The sequence below is a fragment of the Anas platyrhynchos genome, chromosome 18 (assembly GCF_047663525.1).
Source record: "Anas platyrhynchos isolate ZD024472 breed Pekin duck chromosome 18, IASCAAS_PekinDuck_T2T, whole genome shotgun sequence".
In the NCBI taxonomy this organism is placed as follows: Eukaryota; Metazoa; Chordata; class Aves; order Anseriformes; family Anatidae; genus Anas; species Anas platyrhynchos.
This window is the reverse complement of record NC_092604.1, coordinates 106,655-129,312: the sequence shown is the minus strand read 5'-3', so window position 1 is coordinate 129,312 and position 22,658 is coordinate 106,655. Positions and strand designations below refer to the sequence as shown.

General features: G+C 43.0%; 1 protein-coding gene across 1 annotated transcript; it reads left to right on the top strand.

The window, feature by feature from the left end:
* The first annotated feature begins 819 nt into the window (after positions 1–819).
* On the top strand, positions 820–9,294 carry LOC139999026 (cysteine protease ATG4A-like). The gene is made up of 11 exons (XM_072025301.1): positions 820–934; positions 1,398–1,496; positions 2,290–2,391; positions 2,947–3,019; positions 4,353–4,458; positions 4,971–5,158; positions 5,268–5,346; positions 6,241–6,386; positions 7,461–7,517; positions 8,669–8,780; positions 9,058–9,294. The coding sequence occupies exons 7-11, from the start codon at positions 5,280–5,282 to the stop codon at positions 9,120–9,122; spliced, it is 447 nt and encodes a 148-aa protein (XP_071881402.1). The 5' UTR covers positions 820–934; positions 1,398–1,496; positions 2,290–2,391; positions 2,947–3,019; positions 4,353–4,458; positions 4,971–5,158; positions 5,268–5,279; the 3' UTR covers positions 9,123–9,294.
* The last annotated feature ends 13,364 nt before the right edge of the window (positions 9,295–22,658 follow it).

Sequence of the window (22,658 nt, the reverse complement as noted above, 5' to 3'; positions counted from 1 at the left end):
CTGGCAGCTACTGGGAAGGAAATGAGCTCTGTCATGGTGAGCTAGCTGCTCAAGGCCCTGCTCTTTGGCCCAGGTGTCTGTGAGGCGGTGTTGGCAAGGGGTCTTGTTGTGAACATAAGAACATAACGTAACAGAAGAACATAAAATCACATAAGAGAGAAAAAAATATAGAATAACAGAACGCGACATAAGAACATCAAACAAAGACAACTCTCATGATGTGGTCTGATAGGATGGAGGAGAAAGCAGAAACCCAGCAATGCTGTCTTTCCTACTCCTCAAAACCAATTCCGTTGACAACTGGGAATGCTTCCAGCTGGAAAAAAATGCCAGAATGAAGTGGAGGACTCCTTGCCATCACTGTGTTTCTGGAGCACACCTCTACCTTTCTGTCCAACAGGGGGTTCTTCTTGGGAGATAATTGCCCAACATGAAAAAACACAACCAAAGCCAGAGGACCCATCTCCGCAACAAGACGATAAATAGAAAAGACATCTCTAGATGCAGACCCCAGAGCTCCAATTCACTATGTCCCACTAGTGGAAGTTATTTTTTAGGCTTTGTTTTTAAGGCCACGGGCTGCCTTCTCCCTTATGCTGCCCATTCTCCCTGTTGTCCTGTCTTCTTTCTCCTGCATTGCTTCCTTTCCTTGGTGGACCTTGCTGAGCTCTTTGATGTTTTGTTGTATATATATGTATGAAGACATAAAACTGTTAGAGAGTGTCGAAAGAAGGGCAACAAACAAGAGGGTCTCTTTTAAGAGGGGGATTGAGGTTTGTGGCAAGGTTTTGGTAGCAATTTAGGGGCTGCACTGTGCTGCACACAGCAACAGACGCACCATAAGCCAAAGTCAGACAATAAGCCAAGGTGTGTTCACGTGTGGTTTACTGTGGTTTAACGTGGTTTACGTATAGAAGAAAGTTTTTGCCTATTGGTGAGTATACTGCAGATTTGCTGCATTGTTCTAAATTAAATAGCAAGATAAGTGATGGCATCGTAGGCTGGGAAAATATTTCTAGAGTATTAGCGCATTTTGAGCATCATTTTAACTGTTTATGCAAACATGAAGATTATTAAAATCAGTGTTTATTTAGGTCTGTATGTAAACAGGTGATCATGTTGTATAGCATGCAGTAAATGGTTTGTGAATGCTGCTTGAAGAATGAAAAGAGTAAGTCAGCTCCACAAGGAATAAATGAATTTTGTTCATTTGTGCAATGCAGAGATTAGAATTAGACCAACAGCATGGAACCAAAGTCTTGCTCTGTGCCTTGTATCTGTAGGACAGTTCATGGAGGCTTCAGCAGCCCTATCTGTTTTCTAGCACTCTGAAATGTCCTCTGTGGTGCTGCACCCAGTTGAAAGCCTGCACTGATTGTGCTGAACTTTCCTAACAGGAGGCACGGGTCCTTCGTCGGACGCTGGCTGGGGATGTATGCTGCGATGCGGGCAGATGATGCTGGCCCAAGCACTGATCTGCAGACACTTAGGGAGAGGTGAGTGCTGGTCCTGAGGGAACTTCGGTATTGTCTGCAGACGCTTCTTCGTAAGTACTCCATTAAAAGCACAAACCCTGAATTTATTAGTGAGACTTTCTTTGATGCCCTGGTAACAGTTCCTAATGAATCAATTCATATTCAGCTGGGTGAAATCATCCCAGCCTGAAGCAGAGAAATAGGCATAGAAGGAGAACAAATGGGGAATCCTGTCGCCATTATTTTATAAACCTTTTAGTGTAACACCCAAGTTGAGGCCAAGGGAAAACCTGCCACCGTGGGACAGTGCTCTTACCCTTCTCTTCACTCCTCACTTGTCAGCAGCACGAGGTCCAAACCCCCCTGGTGCAAGCTCTTAAGCATGCATGTCACATCCCAGAATGCTGCCAGTGGAGTGTTTGGACTTTCTGTATGGATCTTATGTTGTTATTTAATGGGTGCTTAGAAATCCAACAAGGTCTAAACACAGCCTGTACTTTTAAATAATCTTGGAAGCTCAGAGATACTGGAATGGCTATCAACACGCAGCATGATCCGTCAGAATATGTTTGCAGTTGATGTTTTTGTTTTGTTTTATTTTCCCTGTTTTTACAATCTAGCCTATGATGATAAAGGGCAGCTTGATGATAAATAACAAGCTTGGAATTCTAGGAGCTCTACACAAAATGTAAATATTCGAGATGAATTGAAATGTCTTTTAACATCTCATTATAAAGCTTTCTGCTGTCTAGACATTTGATCAGTGTAATGAAAACGTCACCATTTTTTATTCTATATCAATTTTTCCTTTCAGATTGGCAATGGGAAAAACACAAAAAACAACCAGAAGAATATCACAGAATCCTACGATGCTTTCTCGACAGGAAGGCTTGCTGTTATTCAATCCACCAGATGGGTAAGAACAAACATAAACTTTCAGGTTTTTTCCACTGAAATTTCTACTGTGTTGAATCACTAATTTGCAGTATGTTAATTCATAATTTTAAAAAGTGGATGTGAAGACAAGGTGTATGCTTATACAAAAATAAAAAGGTATGCAGATGGGCGCAAAGACTAGTAGTACAGAAACATTCCCTGAGACCTAAATAAAGCCATGTACTAGAATCTAGCTCTTGATAAACTCTGTAAGCCTTGGGTACCAGAGTCAGTAATGTTAGAATAGACAGTCTTGTAGCTTATTGCTGTAATTTGTAATAAAGGGCACTAACATTTGTTAACTTGTAATTCTCGTTATAGTTTAGAAGCCTTTTGTTTATTAAAGAAACTGGCACTCCCTAAGTTTTGAAAAGAGCATAGATTGAGAAAATAATTGTTATTGCTAAGTACAGATTGCAGTTACTCTAGAATGTTTGACAGTCACGGTATTTTCTGTATATTGTTCCCACATTCTTTATGGTCTCATTTTTCTTTGATTTTGTGTATGTGTGTCTTTTTTTCACTATGAAAACAGCACAGGTGGGTGTTGGAGAGGGAAAGTCAATTGGAGAATGGTTTGGACCAAATACAGTTGCTCAAGTACTAAAGTAAGTGAGATCATACCAGTCTCATTCAGAACGTACTCCCCTGGGGCAGCCAAGAGAAGGCCCAGGCAGAGTTTTGAAGGCTGCATCTCCCCCTGTCCCACAGTCAGGAATGTACTTGCCATCTATTTACAAGTGCAGCATGGAATGTCATGCCACAGCTCGGTGTGCAGGTACTGAGTTGGGAATGGGTGACCTCTAAATTTTAATAAAGGAAGAGCCTGAGGAGAAGAAACTGCAGGAAAGTCTCCTGCTACGCCGTCTGCATGCCGTCACCAGTCACACCACAGATGTATATTCCTTTCTGCACAGTGGCACAGCTCTGGCAGGTCGAGAGTGCCACCGTGTAGGTCGGAGTGGTGGTGTGAAACATCAGAGAGAAGCCATCTCGGCTGAGGAGGGAACTGAGCTGCAATTCCTCCCTTTCTGAGCAGCAGTTCTGCCAGCAAGGCTACTGGATAAAGATGGGCAGCTCCTCATAGTCTGGGAGCCACACTGAAAGGAACTGAGGCTGCTCAGTTCTCCAGGGGTACGTGGAGGTGTCTTACCTCAGGCAGGGGCTAGGCTACAGGTCCTGCGAGCTCAGCAGCAAGTCTTTGACACCCTGGAACAGGCACATGATCTGAAGAGGGAGGGGAGCTGAAGCATGCCCTGGACTCCAGATCTTTCATGGCCAAGTTTTTCATGGTGAAACGCTCACCCCCATTTCTTTCTGGCTTATTTGAAACAGCTAATTCTGCCAGTGCAGCTTAAGAGTGTAGCTCCCTTCCCCAAAGGTTTGGATTTTGCAGAAGTGGACATAAAACTGTGTGCTGCTGTCTCCCACTGAAGTTTTGGTGCCCCAAACCCTTAGCTGATTTAGCTTTTAACGCCCCATTTCTGCTGTGCACGCAGGCTCAGGCAGAAGTAATTCCACTGAATTCAGTGGAATTTCTTAAGCAAAAAGTAATCTGCAAAACTGGCATAGGAATTTTTTTCTTTTCCAGATGAGAAAAGACACAACTGGGCAAGAACCCAGTGCAGAGACTGTCGAGTGCAATAAAAAGTAATAAACTTGATGTAGTTGGACTGTTACTGTCACTGCACTTAGCAGTAAGACAAAACAGTTTGCACATGGTGCAGCGCATATGTTTTTCCTGGTACCACTCAGTACCTATTTTTCTAAAGATATTAAACATTTAATGTTTAAAGTTTTCTTTTTCTTACATGGAGACTTTAAAAAATGCAGAAAGGATGTTTTTTCTTAAGAAAAAAAAAATAAATAAATGGTTCTGAGTGTAAAGCTACCCTTTTGATCCAACTAGTTTATATTAATTAGTACCTTAATGTTTTCTAGGAAGCTTGCTTTATTTGATGAATGGAATTCATTAGCAGTTTATGTATCTATGGGCAATACGGTGGTCATTGAAGACATCAGGAAGTGACACCTCATCAGTTTTCTGGTAACAGTTTCTGATTTGACTCCATTTGCCAGCATGTATCTAAACATGAACAAATACTTGGGGGGCCATGGCTTTGTCTTGCAAGGGTAAGAAGAGGGAAGAAGGACATACAAACTCAGTTGTGGTTTTTTGATCCCTGATGCCAACTTCGTGCTCACATCACTGGATGTGAAGAGCTCCTTGAAGAATTTCTACTGTCATCATTGCTGCCATTTCATTTCTCTGGCGTTTTATAGGCAAAGCTTGACACTATTAATAACATTAATAGGACATGTCACTGCAGTCTTAAATTGTCATCCCCCAATCATTGATCTAACGTCTCACTTGGACGTGCCAGCACATACTGTCTGCTAGAATTACTTCTACTAAATAGCTGTAATTGCCATGCCCGGCTCGTTTTGTCTTGGGTGCCCTATAAAGATCCCTGGCAAACTAGCTTAATTCACTACTGAGAGGAAGATCTGCTTTGTGTTCCTCTGTGCGTTGACTGATTTCTAGTTTTATTCCCGCAGAAAAAATGTGCTGGTGCCCTCCTCAGAGCAGCAGCGCGTCCCACAGCAGTGCACATTTGCACAGAAGTGCTCTTGGCCGAAGCAAGAAGGCAGGAGGACTCTGCACAGGCTGGAAAGCCCTCTTGCTTATTATACCTCTATGACTAGGGATAAATCACATAAATCCCGTATATATTGATGCATTTAAAGTAAGGTTTTCTTTCGATTCATTGCTCGTTACTGTCAAATAAGTTTGGGTATCTGTGATGTCAGTAAAGAAATGAATTACAATTTCCTTTATTCCTTTTGAACTCCTAGGAATGCTTTAAGATGCCACAGTCTTTGGGAGCATTAGGAGGGAAACCAAATAATGCCTATTATTTCATAGGATTTTTAGGTAAGGAAAAAAGAAACTTATTCCAAATGTGCAGATGATCAAAAGAGAACATTTTTTGAAGGGGAAATAGTAAGGAGTCTAAGCGTGAACCTCTAGAAGTAAAGAAAGATGAGAATAGAATAAAATAAATGAAGAAGCATATCTAAAAGAGTTTAGAAACAGTATGAGATGATCCTTAACAGGAGCAGAAAGTTAACAGCAAAGCTAGGTGTAAAAATAAGTGATGACATCAACAAGAGCAGCATACTAAGAATAGCTGATAGCATTTGACAAGTGTATTGGTCAAATGTCACTTTTATTTTCTTGTATTTCAAAACTGTTTCTGATAGCAGTATCTTTTTCACCTTTTGCATACCTTCTGTTATTAAGTATTGCTCTAATTAATTTAAAATGCATTCCTTCAGATTTCACCCCACTTTGGGCCAAAATTTTGCAACCCTATTTTGTCCTTTTGTAAAACCTAACCTGTTTTAGTTAGGCTTTTTTGTTCCAATTTCTGAATGAATGCCTAATGGGATTACAGATTGCATCTGTGAACATCCTGTACCTTTTAATCTGTCAAATGTTAGTGTTTACAACACTTGAGATTAAAAAAAAAAAAAAAAAAAAAAAAAAAAAAAAGTACTGGATCTCACATGGAAAAATAAAAGTATGTGACAAAGATAGAACATAACCAACCAAAAAATTACAGTAATAGGTAACAATAGGAAGTTATACTAAATACCCTGTGGGAAACGCTGTGTCTAAACCTTCCGATTCTCTTAAAGAATCCCTAGCTGGAAAGTCTAGATTATACTGACTGCGATGGCAATCTAATTTCTATTTTACAGTTCTGGACCAAGTGCTTATTAATGTCACTTGCTTATTTTTAACATACGGCTTTTACCCATCCAGGCAATGAGCTGATCTATCTGGACCCTCACACCACTCAAAGCTTTGTAGATTCAGAAGAAAATGGCACGGTTGACGATGAGAGTTTCCACTGCCAGGAAGCCCCACATAGAATGAAGATCATGAATTTGGACCCTTCAGTAGCTTTAGTAAGTGTCAGGAAATCTGGAATGCATGTACTTTATCTCAAAGTAATGTCTCTCTACATTGGTAAGGGCAGCAATGCAGCTCCTTGAACAGAACCAAGATCACAAAGCTGTCTTCTGTGATCAACACATAGTAGTTTGTACATAACTACATGGAGAATCTTAGGGCAAGTGGGGAGCTGTCTGTACTGTAGGGAGCTCGCTTTGTTTTCTTTACTGAGCAGCTTTTACTTCTTTCAAGAGGCATTATAATGGTCAGAGCAAGGAACTGAAACAGGTTTACGTGTTTTATTCTATCACTACTTTATGTTTGGTCACAAACATAAAGTTACTTAAAGACAAGTTACTTAAACTTACTTTATATCATAAGTTAAAAATGTTTAAGTGGAATTATTGTATTTCACCCCAAATTACAAATACAAATGTATTATTTGTAATTCACCCAAAATGTCATGGGGGTACTGTGGTATTTGAAAAAATTGGATCTGATCCCATGCCAGTATCCTGTGATTGGGTGATTGGCAGTTGTCACCAGTGGGATGTGTTTCTAAAGCTTTAAACAATCTGTAAAGATACCGGTATCTGTCATTCATTCACATACCTGTTTTTTAATACTGCTGCTTTTTAGAAAGTTTTTTTGTTTTGTTTTGTTTTGTTTTGTTTTAATACTTAACTACGTAACTGTGCAAAATGTGGCATGATGCAACGAGACAGACAAAATCATAATGAAGACCAAATATTTTCAGTATAGATACCAGAATGGAAATGTTCCTTAGGTGGTCCATCATCTACAAGTTTTCAGCTTCTGCTGATACCTGGACTGTAGGAACTGGGTGGCGCTCCATGGAGGAGCACACAGGAGCTGCTGCTATTTTTTGCTTGACTATTTCGTTAGGGGTTTGCAGGGCCTTGTTCTCCCCGTGGGTTCTCTCCCTAGAGCTGCCACATATTTGGAGTCTTATATCTACTGATCGTACAGGGCATTACTGTATCAGAGGTCAAACCGCCTTACCTGCTGGTACCACATACCTACCATCAGCAAAGGTAAAACTCTGTGTGTTTGTTTTTTCCCCTAAGGGCTTCTTTTGCAAAGAAGAATGTGATTTTGATAACCGGTGTAGTCTTGTACAAAAGGTAAGAGTGGGAACTTAGCATCTCGATTTGTTCTTTATAAAGTCTGTTTTTTATTGTCTGTTTTTTGTAAAATTTTCCTTTGCATTTTCCTTTGTATACAAATTGTATGAGCCATGGAGAAGAATGCATTAAAGCATCAGGGTAAGGCAATACTACTGAATTGCTAATTGGAAATTGTTCAGCACTTTACCAGCCACAAACCCTGCCAGTTGGAAAATGGGTGTAAACATCCACACTTGAAGGTGTTACTGGGTGACACTTGCTTTTAACTTCTAACTCTCACTAAATGACTAAGGTTTAACTGCCATATTGTAGTGATGTATCAATGATTTGCTTCCTGATCCTTTTTTATTGTTTGACATAATAGATTGCATGTTCTAATTATGACTGTTAGTCCCTGCTATCTTAAAGATCTGATTCTGTAAGTGCTGCAGGCCTCTAGCTCCTGCTGATCTAGGGAGAACAGAAGGTGCTGGCTGCCACAGGAAACAGACTTGAGGATGTTTCTGCATGCAGCTGTTAAGCTAAGCACCAGACGTCTGAATGTAAAGTACCATCAACCTCTAAAGGCATTTATTTAAAAAAAAAAAAAAAATCATCTTAGGAAAACAGTTTGTAAATAACTGAAATACAGGACAGAAGGTAACTTCTCTTTGAAGAGGAATAGCGTTTGGCTTCAGGAACACCTTTTTTCCTGACCAAAACCTGTCCTTCAAAATCTGATGCGTTTTTTTTTTTTTTTCCCCTTTGGAGGAGCTGATAGATCTGTCTTTTGTGCTATTGATCAACAGAAAACTTGAGGAGAGTTCTATGCAAGCAACTTTCTTTTAAAAAGCAGAAAATATTGTACATTCCTAGTGTGCTTGCTACCTGTAAACAAAATTACAGGTTTGCAGATATCAAAGCTGATATCAAAAGATGATAAGACTGATAATTTGTAGTACAGTTCAAGAGATCTGTCTTCCAGATGTGTTTTAACTAGGGATGTATTACAGAGACCATGGTGCTTGGATTTCACAGTATGTCTGTATAAAGACTTTTTTTTCCTGATGGACATGCGTAATTAAAAAACACTTTCAATTAAGCAGACACGTTTTGTGTTTGAAGCGTCTCCCGAGCCAGCTTTTAAAATGAAAGCATTCTGTCCTCAGGAGATTCTAAAGCAGCAGAGTCTAGGGATGTTTGAGCTGGTCCAGAAGCACCCGCCACACTGGCCTCCTTTCATACCTCCAACAAAACCAGAAGTGACAACCACAGGAGCAGGTAAGGCACCGATTAAAAGCCTAATTGTGCAATGTTATGTTCCTCGTTAGCAAATAAAAGAATAATCACAGGTAGAATAACTATCCTTTGTGAGTGTCAAGCAATATATAGCAGGCATGTATCCAAACAAGCCATACAATTGCTAGCACAGATTTTTTTTTTTTTTTTCACTCTTACAAAGTACTTTTCTGGAATGCGTCTTTCAAAGTTTTTTTTTTTAAGTGAACAAAATCAGGCATGTCTTTAGAAGCATTTTTTTCTTTATCTTTTTTTACAGAACTCATTGAATCTACTGACAAGCTATTTGAATTGGAAGAAGAATTTGAAATCCTGAGTGTGTGAAGGAAACTGTGGTGACTCTTCTGAGTGTTGAATATATTGGTAATATTATTGCATTGACTTAAACAGCCATGTTAGCCCCGAAGTGCCTGAAATTATGGATAACAGAGCACAGAAATCTAGTAGCATCCAAAACTCCAAGGGCAGTTTAACACACAAGCTTCCCCGGGTGGAAAGGCAGTAAGAGATCTTGTGATAAGATGCTTAAAGGGAATCTCTTTTTAACGTACCTTACCTGGAGACAAACGGGCCTTTGAGATTAAGGCAAAAATACATGTATCACTGGGCACCATGTTTGGAGAAAGGGATAACCCAAATGGATATTTCTTGCTCTCATATAATAATGCAATAGTTTAGTTCTTCAAGCAAAACAGTCTTCAGTTCAGGAGGATGTTTACTTCTGTTCCCTCCTGTGGGCTGCGTCATAGGAAAAATACATTGTCTTGTTTAAAAGATTGACTGGATCAGGAGAAAATTGTTTCCTTGTTAAATATTTTAACATGTATTTGAGCAACCAGACTTTATTACAAAAATGTTTCTGTAAAAGGAACTATGTCTAATGGATACACTTTGCAATAGCCTTCCTGTTTCTGGGAGACCTCAAGAGGAACAGGAGCCTCAAATAGTTGATACAGATCACAACCACTGTTATAGTTATGGTATATTTCACCTTGACCTTAAAATTCAAATGATTAAAACTTAGGTTATTTCTTTCCGAGTTAAAACGAGTCAAAGGTGGTTTAACTGTACCTTATTTATTTTAGAATAGATTTACACAAGTTTCTCTGTTACAGCACTTTATCTGTGCATCTAATAAATTTCTTAAGCTTTTCTTAGGTTGTATGCTGCTATGTTTGGTTAATTTGTGTGAACTAAATATAAACCAGGTTATCTTAAAACTTAATATAGAAGCGTACACAGATTACTGAATTGTTGCTTTTTGACTTCTTGCCTTTTGAAATCTGTTTTGGTAGAAGTGCCTTAACCCTACAGGTTTATCAGAACAGCCTGGGCAGTTTTATTTCTAAGGCAGAGAATCTCTCTCTAGCAGCCATAAGAAAAACAGTTCAGAATAAAGAAAGGCAAACATTTTTAATCCATGCTGAAGTTCCTTTTCACTACCAGACAGTCCCCCTTGTGGTCATGTTGTCATGCTAGTGTAGTGAACATGAACTGCAGACTTTCATCTTCACCAATAAATGACAACATAGAGAAATACTGAATATTGTCTCCTCTCACTTGCACCTCTCGATCAGGGCCACTGTTTTTTCAAACAAAAGAGTTAACGAGATCCTATTGCATCTTGTTTAATGTTTATTAACTACAGTTTGGAAACCACAAACGTAGAAAAAAAATATCATTTCCTTATTTTATTAAAACATATATAAAACTGTCGTGGTTTAACCCGGCCGGCAGCTAAACACCACGCAGCCGTTCGCTCACCCTCCCCCCTCCCTCTCTGGGACGGGGGAGAGAAATGGAAAGTGAAGCCCGTGAGTTGAGATAAAGACAGTTTAATAAGACAGGAAAATAATAATAACAAAATAATAATAAAATAATAACAATAATAATACAATGGTGATAATAGGAAAGTAATAATAGTATGTACAAACAAGTGATGCACAATGCAATTGCTCACCACTCGCTGACCGATGCCCAGCCTAACCCCGAGCAGTCCGGCCCCCTCCCCCCGGCTAGCCACCCCTATATATTGTTTAGCATGACGTTAGATGGTATGGAATACCCCTTTGGCTAGTTTGGGTCACCTGTCCTGGGTCTGTCCCCTCCCAGCTCTTACTGCACCCCCAGCCTGCCCGTTGGCAGGACAGAGCAAAAGGCTGAGATGTCCTTGGCTTAGTATAAGCACTGCTCTGCAACAATTAAAGCATCGGGGTGTTATCAGCACTCTTCTCATCCTAAGCCAAAACACAGCATTCCACCAGCTACTAGGAAGAAAATTAATTCTGTGCTAACTGAAACCAGGACAAAAACATATAAAAAACATATATAATATATATATATAACACATATTGTGTTGTAAAGCCCACAATTCCCTACCAATGACAACAAAAAAATCATCTAATTGAGCATGCAGTTTTCATTAACCTGTTTTTTTTTTGTTTGTTTGTTTTTTTACAAATACCCAACAACACATACACATGTGTTGTGTTGTGTTTTTTTCCATCATTTCTCACTGAAGCAATACCCATCCCGTATCAGATCTGTGTCATTACTCTAATTTTTGTTCCTAATGTACTTGAAAAACTTCTTAACTCTATTGATTGCAACAGTGGATTTTTTTCCCTCCGATCTTAACTCCATTTATCAATTACTTATTCTCTTAAAATCCTGCTTTTAAGAGATGGTTAGGTATTCACCATCTCTCACTCTTATTTATAGATTTTCTTTTCTTTTTCAGTAGTTCAGCCCTAGTCAACTCGGAGGTGGGCAGCAGCAGCTTCTATGGAGCTCCTATGCTGAAAAAAAAAAAAAAAAAGTTGAGCCTTGAGGGAAAAGGAAGGTGGGAGAGCCAGATGGGGCAAGAGGAAGGGAGGTGGTTTGACCAGGACACCTTGAGGGTCTGGGAAGAGAAGAAATGGATGGGTGCTTAAGAGATGAGCAGCATCACAGCCTACATACGGAAGAATTGTGACGAGCAGTTTAGAAATGTGAGCGATTGGTGGTCTTGTGTTGATCGGCAGCTGTGCTCCATGGTTATAGCTGTAATTTCAGCAGTTTACTGTGTAAGCCGCATGTTGCCACTTCCTTGATCAAGGCAATGCTGTTCAGTTGCAGGGAAGAGGGGCAAGACTCAGGGAAGAAACGGAACGGAGAAAACTGTACACTGTGGATATGCACACGTAGCCATAAAATCAGTGCTGGACAGAAAGAGAGAAAGAGAGACAGACAGACAGAGAGACAGAACGAAAGGAGGGAAGGAAGGAAGGAAGGAAGGAAGGAAGGAAGGAAGGAAGGAAGGAAGGAAGGAAGGAAGGAAGGAAGGAAGGAAGGAAGGAAGGAAGGAAGGAAGGAGTTGTTGGAGGGGCTGCAGGTAAAATGCCAGGGGTTGCGGGGGCTGCAGGGTGCTGAGTCACAGCTTTGCATCAGGTCAAGACGCATTTTCCTAGAACCATCCATTTCCTCCTGAAGGGGCTGAATAGCATGGAACAGTCTTCAAAATGCACAGAGCAGACCCCAGCAAACGTAGGGATGCTGCTAGCAAGTAGGGAACTTTTTTGTTGATGTTGTTAACATTGTTTCACGACAATAGATGCAAACATGTATCTTGAGTTGAGGGCAAAGGTTACCTTGGATCTGAAGCACACAGGCGTTCACTAATGTCCCCCCATCCAGAGTGAATCCACAACGACTCGGAAGGAAAACTAAAGTCCAAACCAGTGCACTGGGATAAAGAGAGTTTAATAGGGTAGAAAAGGAATAAAAACAATATAATCAATATTAATATTTATAATTTATAATATAATAACGTATAAAAATTGTTTAATTAATAAGATTAAATAATAATCATCATAATTTTATAGTAATAAAACAACGCCATACTGTACAACACAGTCAATAAAGTGGATTGAATGCAATAAAAATAAAACCCATTTATCCCATCCCAATGAGTTCCTATCCCCATCATCACTTCCCATCCCACTGATCATTTCCTATCCCAACAACGTCCCAGTTCTGATCCCAAGGCTGAATTCCCAACTCCCACCCACCCATCCAGCCAGCCATGCACCCATTTTCTGCATTTTCAGGTCACAAGACTCTGATGAAGGCCACCTCAGCCTTTTCCCCGAAAAAAAAGCTGCTCTTTATTGTGAAAAACTTCACTTTTGCACAACACTGCAGACCCAGCCAAGATGGTCCTGCAAGACAAGGTGAAACAAACATACAAAACCCATATGGAGGTAAATTGGTTCATCTAAACAAATTCCTACCACGAAATCCTGATCCTCAATCTCAGCACCGATGAAAAAAGAGGATACAGTTCCCTCCTCCAAGGTCCCTCTCTGCCCCTGCTCCCCGTGGGCTCCTCTCCATGGCTGCAGCTGCGGCCCGGGGCCTGCTCCTGCGGGGGCTCTTTTTTGCACCTAAGTGCTGTTAACCATCCCAGGCATTTGTTGTTCACATGGTGAATAAGTGCTGTTTTGGATTTACAGAGATAATCTGTAGATTTGGTTCCAAAGGGGTTCAAATTCAGGCAAGGCAGTGAGAGCTTTGTGGGCTGCAGGAGAACCAAAATGCAGGAACTGTCAGGGCTCATCCTCACCCGTGACCAACTCTCATTTGGTCTTCTTTGGAGAGAAAGCCAAGCCAGCCAGATGGCTTCCACTACTTCTATGGGAGTGACATTGGGATTGATCTTTAAAATGAAATGAAGCAGAAGGCTGTGGGTTCTCCAATCTTCAAGATATGCAGCACTTGGCTGGGAAGGTTTCTTCCGTTCCTATGGATTTGAAGAATTAGGGCTGAAAGAAGCAGCAGGACCCTAGGGCCATATTCTGTCATCTCTATGGAAACTCCTGACGGGAATTACCTCCCTACTGGTGTCAAACTGCAGGCAGGCAAACGAGTGTGGTCTCCTCTCTGTGCAACTCCCCAATCCATGGTGTCTCTTTGCATGTGTGAAATTGCATGTGTATAGGGGGTGTGGTGGCAGAAGAGTGAAAGCCTCTTCTGATGGCTCCTAAAGCTGTGAGTCTGACCCTTCTGTGACTGTGCTGAAAGCGATCCTGGGGATAGAAGGGAGAGTGATCCAGCTGCACATCATGAGACGGGGAAGAGACAGAGGCTCTGGCGTGCACTGCTGACTGGTTTGCCTCGGTGGGGTTGGAGTGAGGAAGCTGTACCCTCCTCTGTTAGCACAAAGGAGAGGAGTTATTCCACGCTATTTTTCCTCCTCTGTGTATGAATGGACAGACTGCACAGTTGGTTAAGGCCGTAGCTACTGAAGACAAGAACTCGATTGTCTGCTGCTCTTCAGGCAGAAGGCAGAAGGAATCAAGAGACAGGACTGGCTCTGTCTGCATACTGCAGTAGACGCACTTTTTTGCATCTTCTGTGCGTGAAAAAGTATGTTTTAATTGATAAGAATCCCAAGGGCCTAGAAATACTGCAGTTTTAGGACAAATCTGGTATAAACTGAGTGTCCTGAGGATTTTGAGTACTCCATTTCCGTGGTCAGACCAACAGAAACTCCAGGGCAATAGGAAACACAACTTTCTCTCTCTTATCCTAAATTAGACAGTGAGAATTTAAAAACTTTAAAACCAACCAACCAACCAAACAAACAAACAAACAGAAAACCACCTCGCCACACTACCTCCATCCCAGGCTAAACCTCAGTCTTGATTCTTCTACCTATTTCCCACGGAGCAGTGGGGGGTGGTTGGAGGATGTTGGGGAATGGAGGTTGCAGGCTCTGCTGCTACTTCATCGTATTTGGCAATTTTATTGATGGTAGCGCTCCCCACCCCTCCCATCCCCTCTTTTCCCTTCCCTCCACTCCCCTGCCCTCCCCTATGCTCCCTGTTCTTTCTGACCAACAGTATGATAGATTCGGGTGGGTGGTCAGCACGTGGGGCTACGGGGAGAGGACATGTACACAAAGATTTGGCTCCAGATCCAAAATGTAATGTATTTGGCAATTTTATTTATGGTAGCACTCCCCTCCCCTCCCCTCCCCTCCCCTCCCCTCCCCTCCCCTCCCCTCCCCTCCCCTCCCCTCCCCTCCCCTCCCCTCCCCTCCCCTCCCGTCTCCTCCCCACTCCTCCCCTCCTCTCCCCTCTTTTGCCTCCTCTCCCCACTTTTGCCTCCCCTCCCCTCCCCCCGATCCCCTCCCCTCCCCTCCCGTCTCCTCCCCTCCCCTACCATCCCCTCCCCTATGCTCCCTGTCCCTATACTCTGCTACTCTCCCCTCCCCTATACTACCCTACACACTCCTACACTCCCCTCCCCTATCCTACCCTAAACTCCCATTCGCTACACTACCCTACATTACCCTATGCCCCCCTCCCCTACACTCTCCTACACTCCCCTCCCGTATCCTACCCTACACTCCCCTAAACTCCGATCCCCTACACTACCCTATACTCTCCTATGCTCCCCTCCCCTCTAACACGCTACACTACGCTATGCTACCCTACCCTACCCTACCCTACCCTACCCTACCCTACCCTACCCTACCCTACCCTACCCTACCCTACCCTACCCTACCCTACCCTACCCTACCCTACCCTACCCTACCCTACCCTTTCCTATCCTATCCTATCCTATCCTATCCTATCCTATCCTATCCTATCCTATCCTATCCTATCCTATCCTATCCTATCCTATCCTACCCTCCCCCTGCCCTCCCCTCCCCTCCCTTCCTTTTATTCCCTCCCCTTCCCTCCCCTCTTGTCTTCTTCTCTCCTCTCTTCTTTCTTTCGGGTAACTTCAAATCGCTTCAGTCGTTCTCATAGCTCCTATCCCTGGCTGATTCACGGGAACCCATCAGCAGCAACCAGAAGCGCTCCAGCTGCTGTGTCACTGGTCGAGCAACAGTCTCCAACTGGGAATCGCTGACTTCGTTGTGTGGCTCAGACAGGTGCCTTGCAGTTCCACCGTGGCCTGGACGTTTCCTCTTGCTGTGTCCCCACCTACAGCGCACTTCTGCTTAGAAGCAGCAGCAGGCTTTGGAAGATGTCCCACTCCTTCCATTTTCAGTGGTTTAGCTTGGCTAGCCGGGTGGTGTCTGTCAATAGAAGACAACAACGAGATTTGGGTTAGAAACAGCTAACTGAGTAGTTCCTTTGCACAAGGGCAAGGAATATCTACCCCTTCCTACTGGAGGCTGCAGTGTCAGAGATAATGACGGGTCCTTCCGAGAGCTTTGAAATATCCCTTGGGGATGCTGAGTCCAGAGGACCAGAGCAAACCTGTCTAAAGTACACCGTGGAATCACTCGGAATGACTTCCTAGCAGAAGCATGTGTCTGATACGGCTTCAGCTGCTTGCAGTGTTCTTCTTCACCTCATACCTAAATTCAGATGAGAGATCTCAATGAAGATGGAAAGGTTGAGAAATAGAGAAATCACTGATGTGCTTTGAGAACTTCTAAGGACTGAGTACTGCATCAATCCCATGTTGTAACATTAAGGATTGGTTAGAAAAGCAAACGTTAAAAACAAGGAAAGGGGAAGAACAAGTAAGCTTTCTTAAAGTATCTATTCTATTTAAGGTATCTTTAAAGAAGTAAATAAGTACTGAAATATATATGCAGATAGAGAGAGAGAGAGAGAGAGAGAGAGAGAGAGAGAGACAGAAACCTAAGAGTCTGCTGTGCAGGTTAGCTTCTTGCTCTCTTTTCTAAAAGTCACAGTGAATGCAGCATCTGTGTGCGTTACAAGCATTACCCTCAGTCCAGCACAGGTACACACGAGAGGTCAGCCTGCAGGTTGCGGAGGCAAAGCAACTGCTCTGGCTGGATGTGAAGAGCCAAGACAGAAGTTGCTGTCAGGGAAAAGATACACAGAGGGGATGAAAAAGACGGAGTGTGCTTCCGACCTTCACAACTTCTAAGCAAGCGGAGATGAGGTTGTGGAAGAAGCAAATAAGCTGTTGATCTAGAAGCAGCCTGAAGATTGTCCTTAAGCAGGGCCTTGCATTCTTCATTTTTACAGCATTGCTTGCCTTCAAGTGCACGACGATGATTTTATGAACTTTCTACCACTACAGAAATGCACCGGATTCTTTCACAAAACTTACGGGTGGTACTTGGCAATATTGGTCAGCATTCTCTATTTCCTTCTTCATCTCAATTCTCTTTTGGCCTGTGAAGCTTTCCAGATCAGAGGAGAAGATCCACGGTAATACGGAGCTTTGGATACTGCAAAGGAAACGAAGAATCCTACTGACAACTCTTTTCAACCTCGCCTGCAAGCATCACAGAAAAGAATACCGAAAGAACACCGCTTTATCATGGGAAGCATAAATTGGAGCATAGGTGTCCTACAGCTGAAGCGAGGTGAAGCAGGTTCCACACAAGGTGAAGGAGCACACCCATAAGCATTTCCGTAAAGCCGTGTTTTCAAACAAAGGGTTAAGATTTAGATTTTCTTACAAGTGAAGAATGAAGAAATAAAAGGAAAAGAAAATTACCAGGACATCCAGTTTTCCTCTAGCTTGCTTTGCTTCTTTCCGAATCTGAGTCTGGAGTGACAGTCAGGGAGCAGCGTTGTGCAGAAATGCCAAAGCCTCCCCAGCTGTTTGTACCTTCATCAGCAAGGGCTTTGATACTGCTGCCTCCTCAGCAACATCAGCCATTTCCGAGGAAAGCTGGTGTCCATCAGGTCAAATAGGAATGGGAAATCCCTCTTGCCACAACTTCACACTCACACCAGAGTTGGCAGGACAGGCCGATGGACAGAGAAGCGTCTGCAAGAGTGTTAGAAAACAGACTTTAGATTTCCGTCAACCCAGGAAGAATTACTTGCTCATCCCTTCAAAGTGAACTCTGAGTAGAAGGAGGGGATCCCAAGCTGCATTCCTGACATCTATGCTGCAAAGTCATCCAATGGGACATGTTACTGTAGCAGCCTGTTACGAACAGAAACAGGACTTTGAGGTTATGCTGTTGGATTAGAATTAAGCTCAAAGAGTTAGTCCTTTGACGTGTTTTTGTTTGCAAGTGTTTTCACTGCTTCCCAGACAATGTCTCCAGCAAGCTAGCTGCTTGCTTCATTTGTTCTGTTCTGTTCTGTTCTTTTTGATTCTGTTTTGTTTTGTTTTCTCAGCCAGGATTCTTAAAGAAATGAGATTAAAGTGATCATATTGTATGTCCACCCATCCCTCCCTCCCCTTCGCTTGTCCAGAGCTTTTACCTCGTCCAGCAGCTTGAATGAACTCGGTCCTAGGCGCAGTTGTGTCCAAGCCATTCTGTTCCTAGACGTGTTGTGAGAACAGACAGCTAAGTAGTGGGGAGAGGACGTGCTGCTGTCTGCAGTGTGACCTCAGCGCTTACCAAACAGTAGGGAATACACAGAGAAGGGCCTTAGGAGAACTTCAAGCCCCAGATACGTTTTATGTGGAAACCATATTTCCCAAGATAACACTGGACACAACTGCATAATCAAAAGGGATTCATTTCTTGGTTCATTCAACTCCTAGGTTTTAGTTTTAAAACATGTCTGTCTTGGTTTAAAGCACTCTTCCAATCTCTATTTCCAGTTCCTAGGATTTCCTGAAATAGGGAATCCCACTTTTTCCTTTTACAATCTCCCAGTCTCTTCTTTTTTACCTCTCCCCAAGAAACTTAGCACTGCTCTCTTCATACTTGACAACTAGATATGGAGCTGTATCAGCCAGAAGGAAGTTTCCTTCACACTTTCTGCTTCTTACGGTATCTGGGCTCTTACCTTTACACTTACTCACCCTTCCTACATTAGCACAAAGAAAGTGTTTTGGAGATCTGATGTCTTGTTTTCCAGAAACTGCCCTGAATCACCTTTACGAGAGCTGTCCCACGCTGCGAGCACAAGTCTTGCAGTCTGGCCAGATATTTGCCTTCTAAGTCAATAACCAAATCTGTTACAAAGGTAAGAACATGTAATGAATGGAAAGGAAATCCTTTTATTTTCATCGCAGTTCACTTTTTTTAGTTAAGTTAAGAACATGTATTTAATGGAAAGGAAATCCTTTTATCCTTTTATTTTGATCCAAATTCACTTTTTTTTTTTTTTTTTTTTTTTTTTTCTAGACCAAGAATGAATCGTGGAGAACCACCAAAACTCAGGTGAGAAATGAAATGACAAATGTTAAGGTCAGGAAGCTTGCCCACTGCCATTGCTACCCTGAAAGCAGATGGAGTGCATCTTCATACGCCACAGCCTGAGACACTAGTCGACAGGCCAGCCCGTGTGAGGAAGTCCATTGCTGTCCTGAATTTTAACGTGACAGGGGGACTCTTAAGCCTCTTGTTTATGCTTTAGTACTTGCGGTCTATGGGAGGACCACAGCACACTCTTCTCTGTCTCCCCTTATTTGTTGATCGTCTGTAGGAAGAAGAGAACGTGCAGAGGCCCTCACCCGTACATTGGGTCTGTTCTCACTCTGTGCAGCTCCATCATTGAGCAAAGTACCAACCTTGAGGCTTCTGTAAGGACTTGACACAAACTACAGAATACTACAATGAAGCATTCACAACAAAACCACATTTTTTTCCTCAGCCAAGCATCAAAACACTTACAGAAGGGCATGGTCCCTCTCTGTGCAACTCAAGGGGAGATCCACAAATCCTCACGTGGTTTCATCGCATCCAGCACCCTTCTCTGTGCCTCCCAGCTAAACGTGCACAGAGGCAGCTGTTGCCAAAGTGCTGTGGTGACACAATTCAGTTCTGTTTCTGAAGTCATCACCGCAGGCGCCTCCCAGTGACGGCACAACACTCTCTGTTGCTAATGCGTCTGTCTCAGAAACAGCTAGGGAAGTACCACTATGCCCAAACTGACTTGAATTAGAGTAGTTCCCAAATTATTCTCTGCTCCCCTACATCTGTGGAAGGTGTGTGATCAATCTTTTCCTTGAGAAAGGACTACAGAGCAAAAGAGCTTGATTCTGAGACGTTGCCCGTCCTTGTAGAGCAGTTCACCTTTGATTTCCACGTCAAAAAAAAGAAGGTGAAATCAACAATTCCCTTCCTCTGAGCTGGGAATAGGAAAGAAGCCCAATTCTCCAGGAAGCCTTCAAAAGGAAACTCTGCATTTCTTTGTTAAACACCTTGTTTAATTTCTTGAAAGAAATCTTTCCCAGGACTTTGCAACTGCGGTGGTTCAAAGCGGGTGGGCAGCCGAGTTCCACCACGGCCGCTCTCTCACTCCCCCTCCTCAAAGGGAAAGGGGGAGAAAATACGATGCAAAGGGCTCCAGGGCTGAGATAAGGACAGGGCGATGGCTCAACAAGTATCGTGACGGGCAAAGCAGACTCAGCAGAGTGACCCTCAGGGTCCCTCCCTGCCCCTGCTCCCCGTGGGGTCCCTCCCATGGGATGCCGCCCTTCCCCAGCTGATCCCACACGGGCTGCCCACAGGCAGCAGCTCCTCAAGCACTGCTCCCACACGGCTCCGTCCCACGGGCTCCATCCATCCATCCATCCCCCAGGAGCAAACTGCTCCAGCACGGGTCCCCCACGGCTGGGCGGCAGCTCCCCCCAGCCCCCCTGCTCCTGCGGGGGCTCCTCTCCATGGCTGCAGCTGCGGCCCGGGGCCTGCTCCTGCGGGGGCTCTCCACAGGCCGCAGCCTCCTCCAGGCCACAGCCACCTGCTCCACCGGGGGCTCCTCCACCCACAGGGGGGCTGCAGCGTGGAGATCTGCTCTATGTGGGACCCATGGGTGCAGGGGGACAGCCTGCTCCACCAGGGGCCTCTCCCTGCACAGCCCGCAGGGGAACTGCTGCTGTGAGCCTGGAGCACCTCCTGCCTCCTGCTGCACTCACCTTGGGGGCTGCAGGGCTGCTTCTCACTCCTTGCTCTTCCAGCTTCTGTTGTGCAGCAGTATTTCCCCCTTCTTACATCTGCTCTCCCAGAGGTGCAAACAACATCGCTTATTGGCTCAGCTCTGGCAAGCGCCGGGGCCCTTTTGGAGCTATCTGGAGCTGGCTGTTGTCTGGACTGTTCTCACAGACGCCATCCCTGCAGGCCCCTGATACCAAACCCTTGCCACGTAAATCCGATCGAAGTGTATGCAGCAATTACAAAGCCGCTGTGCTTTGGGCTGTCACGATCCTCCTGCAAGTGCAGGGGAGGTGCAGGGTTGCTTTGCATTTCCAAAAGGAGGAAGAAAGCCTCCAACCCCACTGGACCTCAGCCACTTGCAGGATCCAAGCAACGCTCCCCACTTTCAGTCATCTCCCTCCCATGCACACAGTGGGAGCAAGGTTGAACAAGCACATTTTTGAAAATGTTTATCTTAATGAAGAATAAAAGAAGTCTACAACACCCAATCCCTCTGTGCACCCAAGGCAAAAATCGTGGACTATTCTGCCTCAACACTATTTTCAGACCCAATTTGTCAAGTCATCTAGCAGAGGATTTCTCTCTTGTTCACTCACTAGCTTAGTAGAGCACCAGTTTACATAGGTGCTGGAGCAGATTCCTCAACCATCTGAAGGGACTTGATCCCAGAAAAGTTCAAAACTGCAGATGACTCATGATTTTGTGGTGAAGCATCTATTAAATGAGAGCTGTTCCGCTTAGGGCACAGTGAGACAATGTGAGAAGAACCCTGTATCTCACTGATTGAGGCTTTATAACTCTACAGAATTGTCAGTCAACAATAAATGGAAAGTGCAGGAGATACGTTCTTTCTTCCTCCTTTCCCTGCCATACATTAGCAGAGAGATTGTGGTGGGATATAGGTTCAGAGCCTCACAGAAGAAGGATTTGAACCCAGGCTCTCCACAGTCTGCACCACTGCCTTCCTGACGGCTTTTGACTATTTTAATTTATTTTATTATTTTATTTTATTATTTTATTTATTTTATTTTATTTTATTTTATTTTATTTTATTTTATTTTATTTTATTTTATTTTATTTTATTTTATTTTATTTTATTTTATTTTATTTTATTTTATTTACTTTATTAGTATTATTCTTCTTATTTTTCTGGATGGTGTCTAAGTCTTGGGGGGGAAGAACCAACTGTGGGAGGAGGGAATGCTACTACTGTCTGTGACAGTGGTGATTTCTGGACAGTGTTAGCAACAGAGCTTCTGCAGAGAAGAGAAAATGACAGGCAGTCTCTCTTGGTATTCCATGTACTGAGTACTGAGTGCAGTTTTGGGCTCCACAGTATAAGAAAAAGTATAAGAACAAACCAGTGCACTGTGATAAAGAGAGTTTAATAGGGTACAAAAGGAATAAAAACAAACAAAATAAGAAATGAGAATATTGATAATTTATAATGTATCATAGAATCATAGAATCATAGAATATCCTGAGTTGGAAGGGACCCTTAAGGATCATCAAGTCCAACTCTTGACACCGCACAGGTCTACCCAAAAGTTCAGACCATGTGACTAAGTGCACAGTCCAATTTCTTCTCAAATTCAGACAGGCTCGGTGCAGTGACCACTTCCCTGGGGAGCCCGTTCCAGTGTGCAACCACCCTCTCTGTGAAGAAGAGATTCTTCTTTCCCTCTCCTTATGTCAAGCCTAAATTTCCCCTGCCTCAGCTTAACCCCGTTCCCATGGGTCCTGTCGCTGGTGTTAATGGAGAAAAGGTCTCCTGCCTCTCGACACCCCCTTACGAGTATAAAATATATAAATATTGTTTAATTAATAATATTAAATACTTATCATTTTATAATAATGAAACAATGCCATACTGTACAACACAGTCAAGAAAGTGGATTTAATTAAATAAATAATAAAACCCAGGAAATTAAATAAAATTTTAAAATGTAAATTTAATACAAATAAATCCCATTTTTCCCATCCCAATGAGTTCCTATCCCCATCATCACTTCCCATCCCACTGATCATTTCCTATC

Bases quoted from the DNA above. Each gene is read 5' to 3' on its own strand.
- LOC139999026 (XM_072025301.1), top strand. From the start codon at position 5,280: ATGCCACAGTCTTTGGGAGCATTAGGAGGGAAACCAAATAATGCCTAT. The intron at 6,387-7,460 runs GTAAGTGTCAGG...TTTTCCCCTAAG, and splicing joins TGGACCCTTCAGTAGCTTTA to GGCTTCTTTTGCAAAGAAGA. The intron at 8,781-9,057 runs GTAAGGCACCGA...CTTTTTTTACAG, and splicing joins AGTGACAACCACAGGAGCAG to AACTCATTGAATCTACTGAC.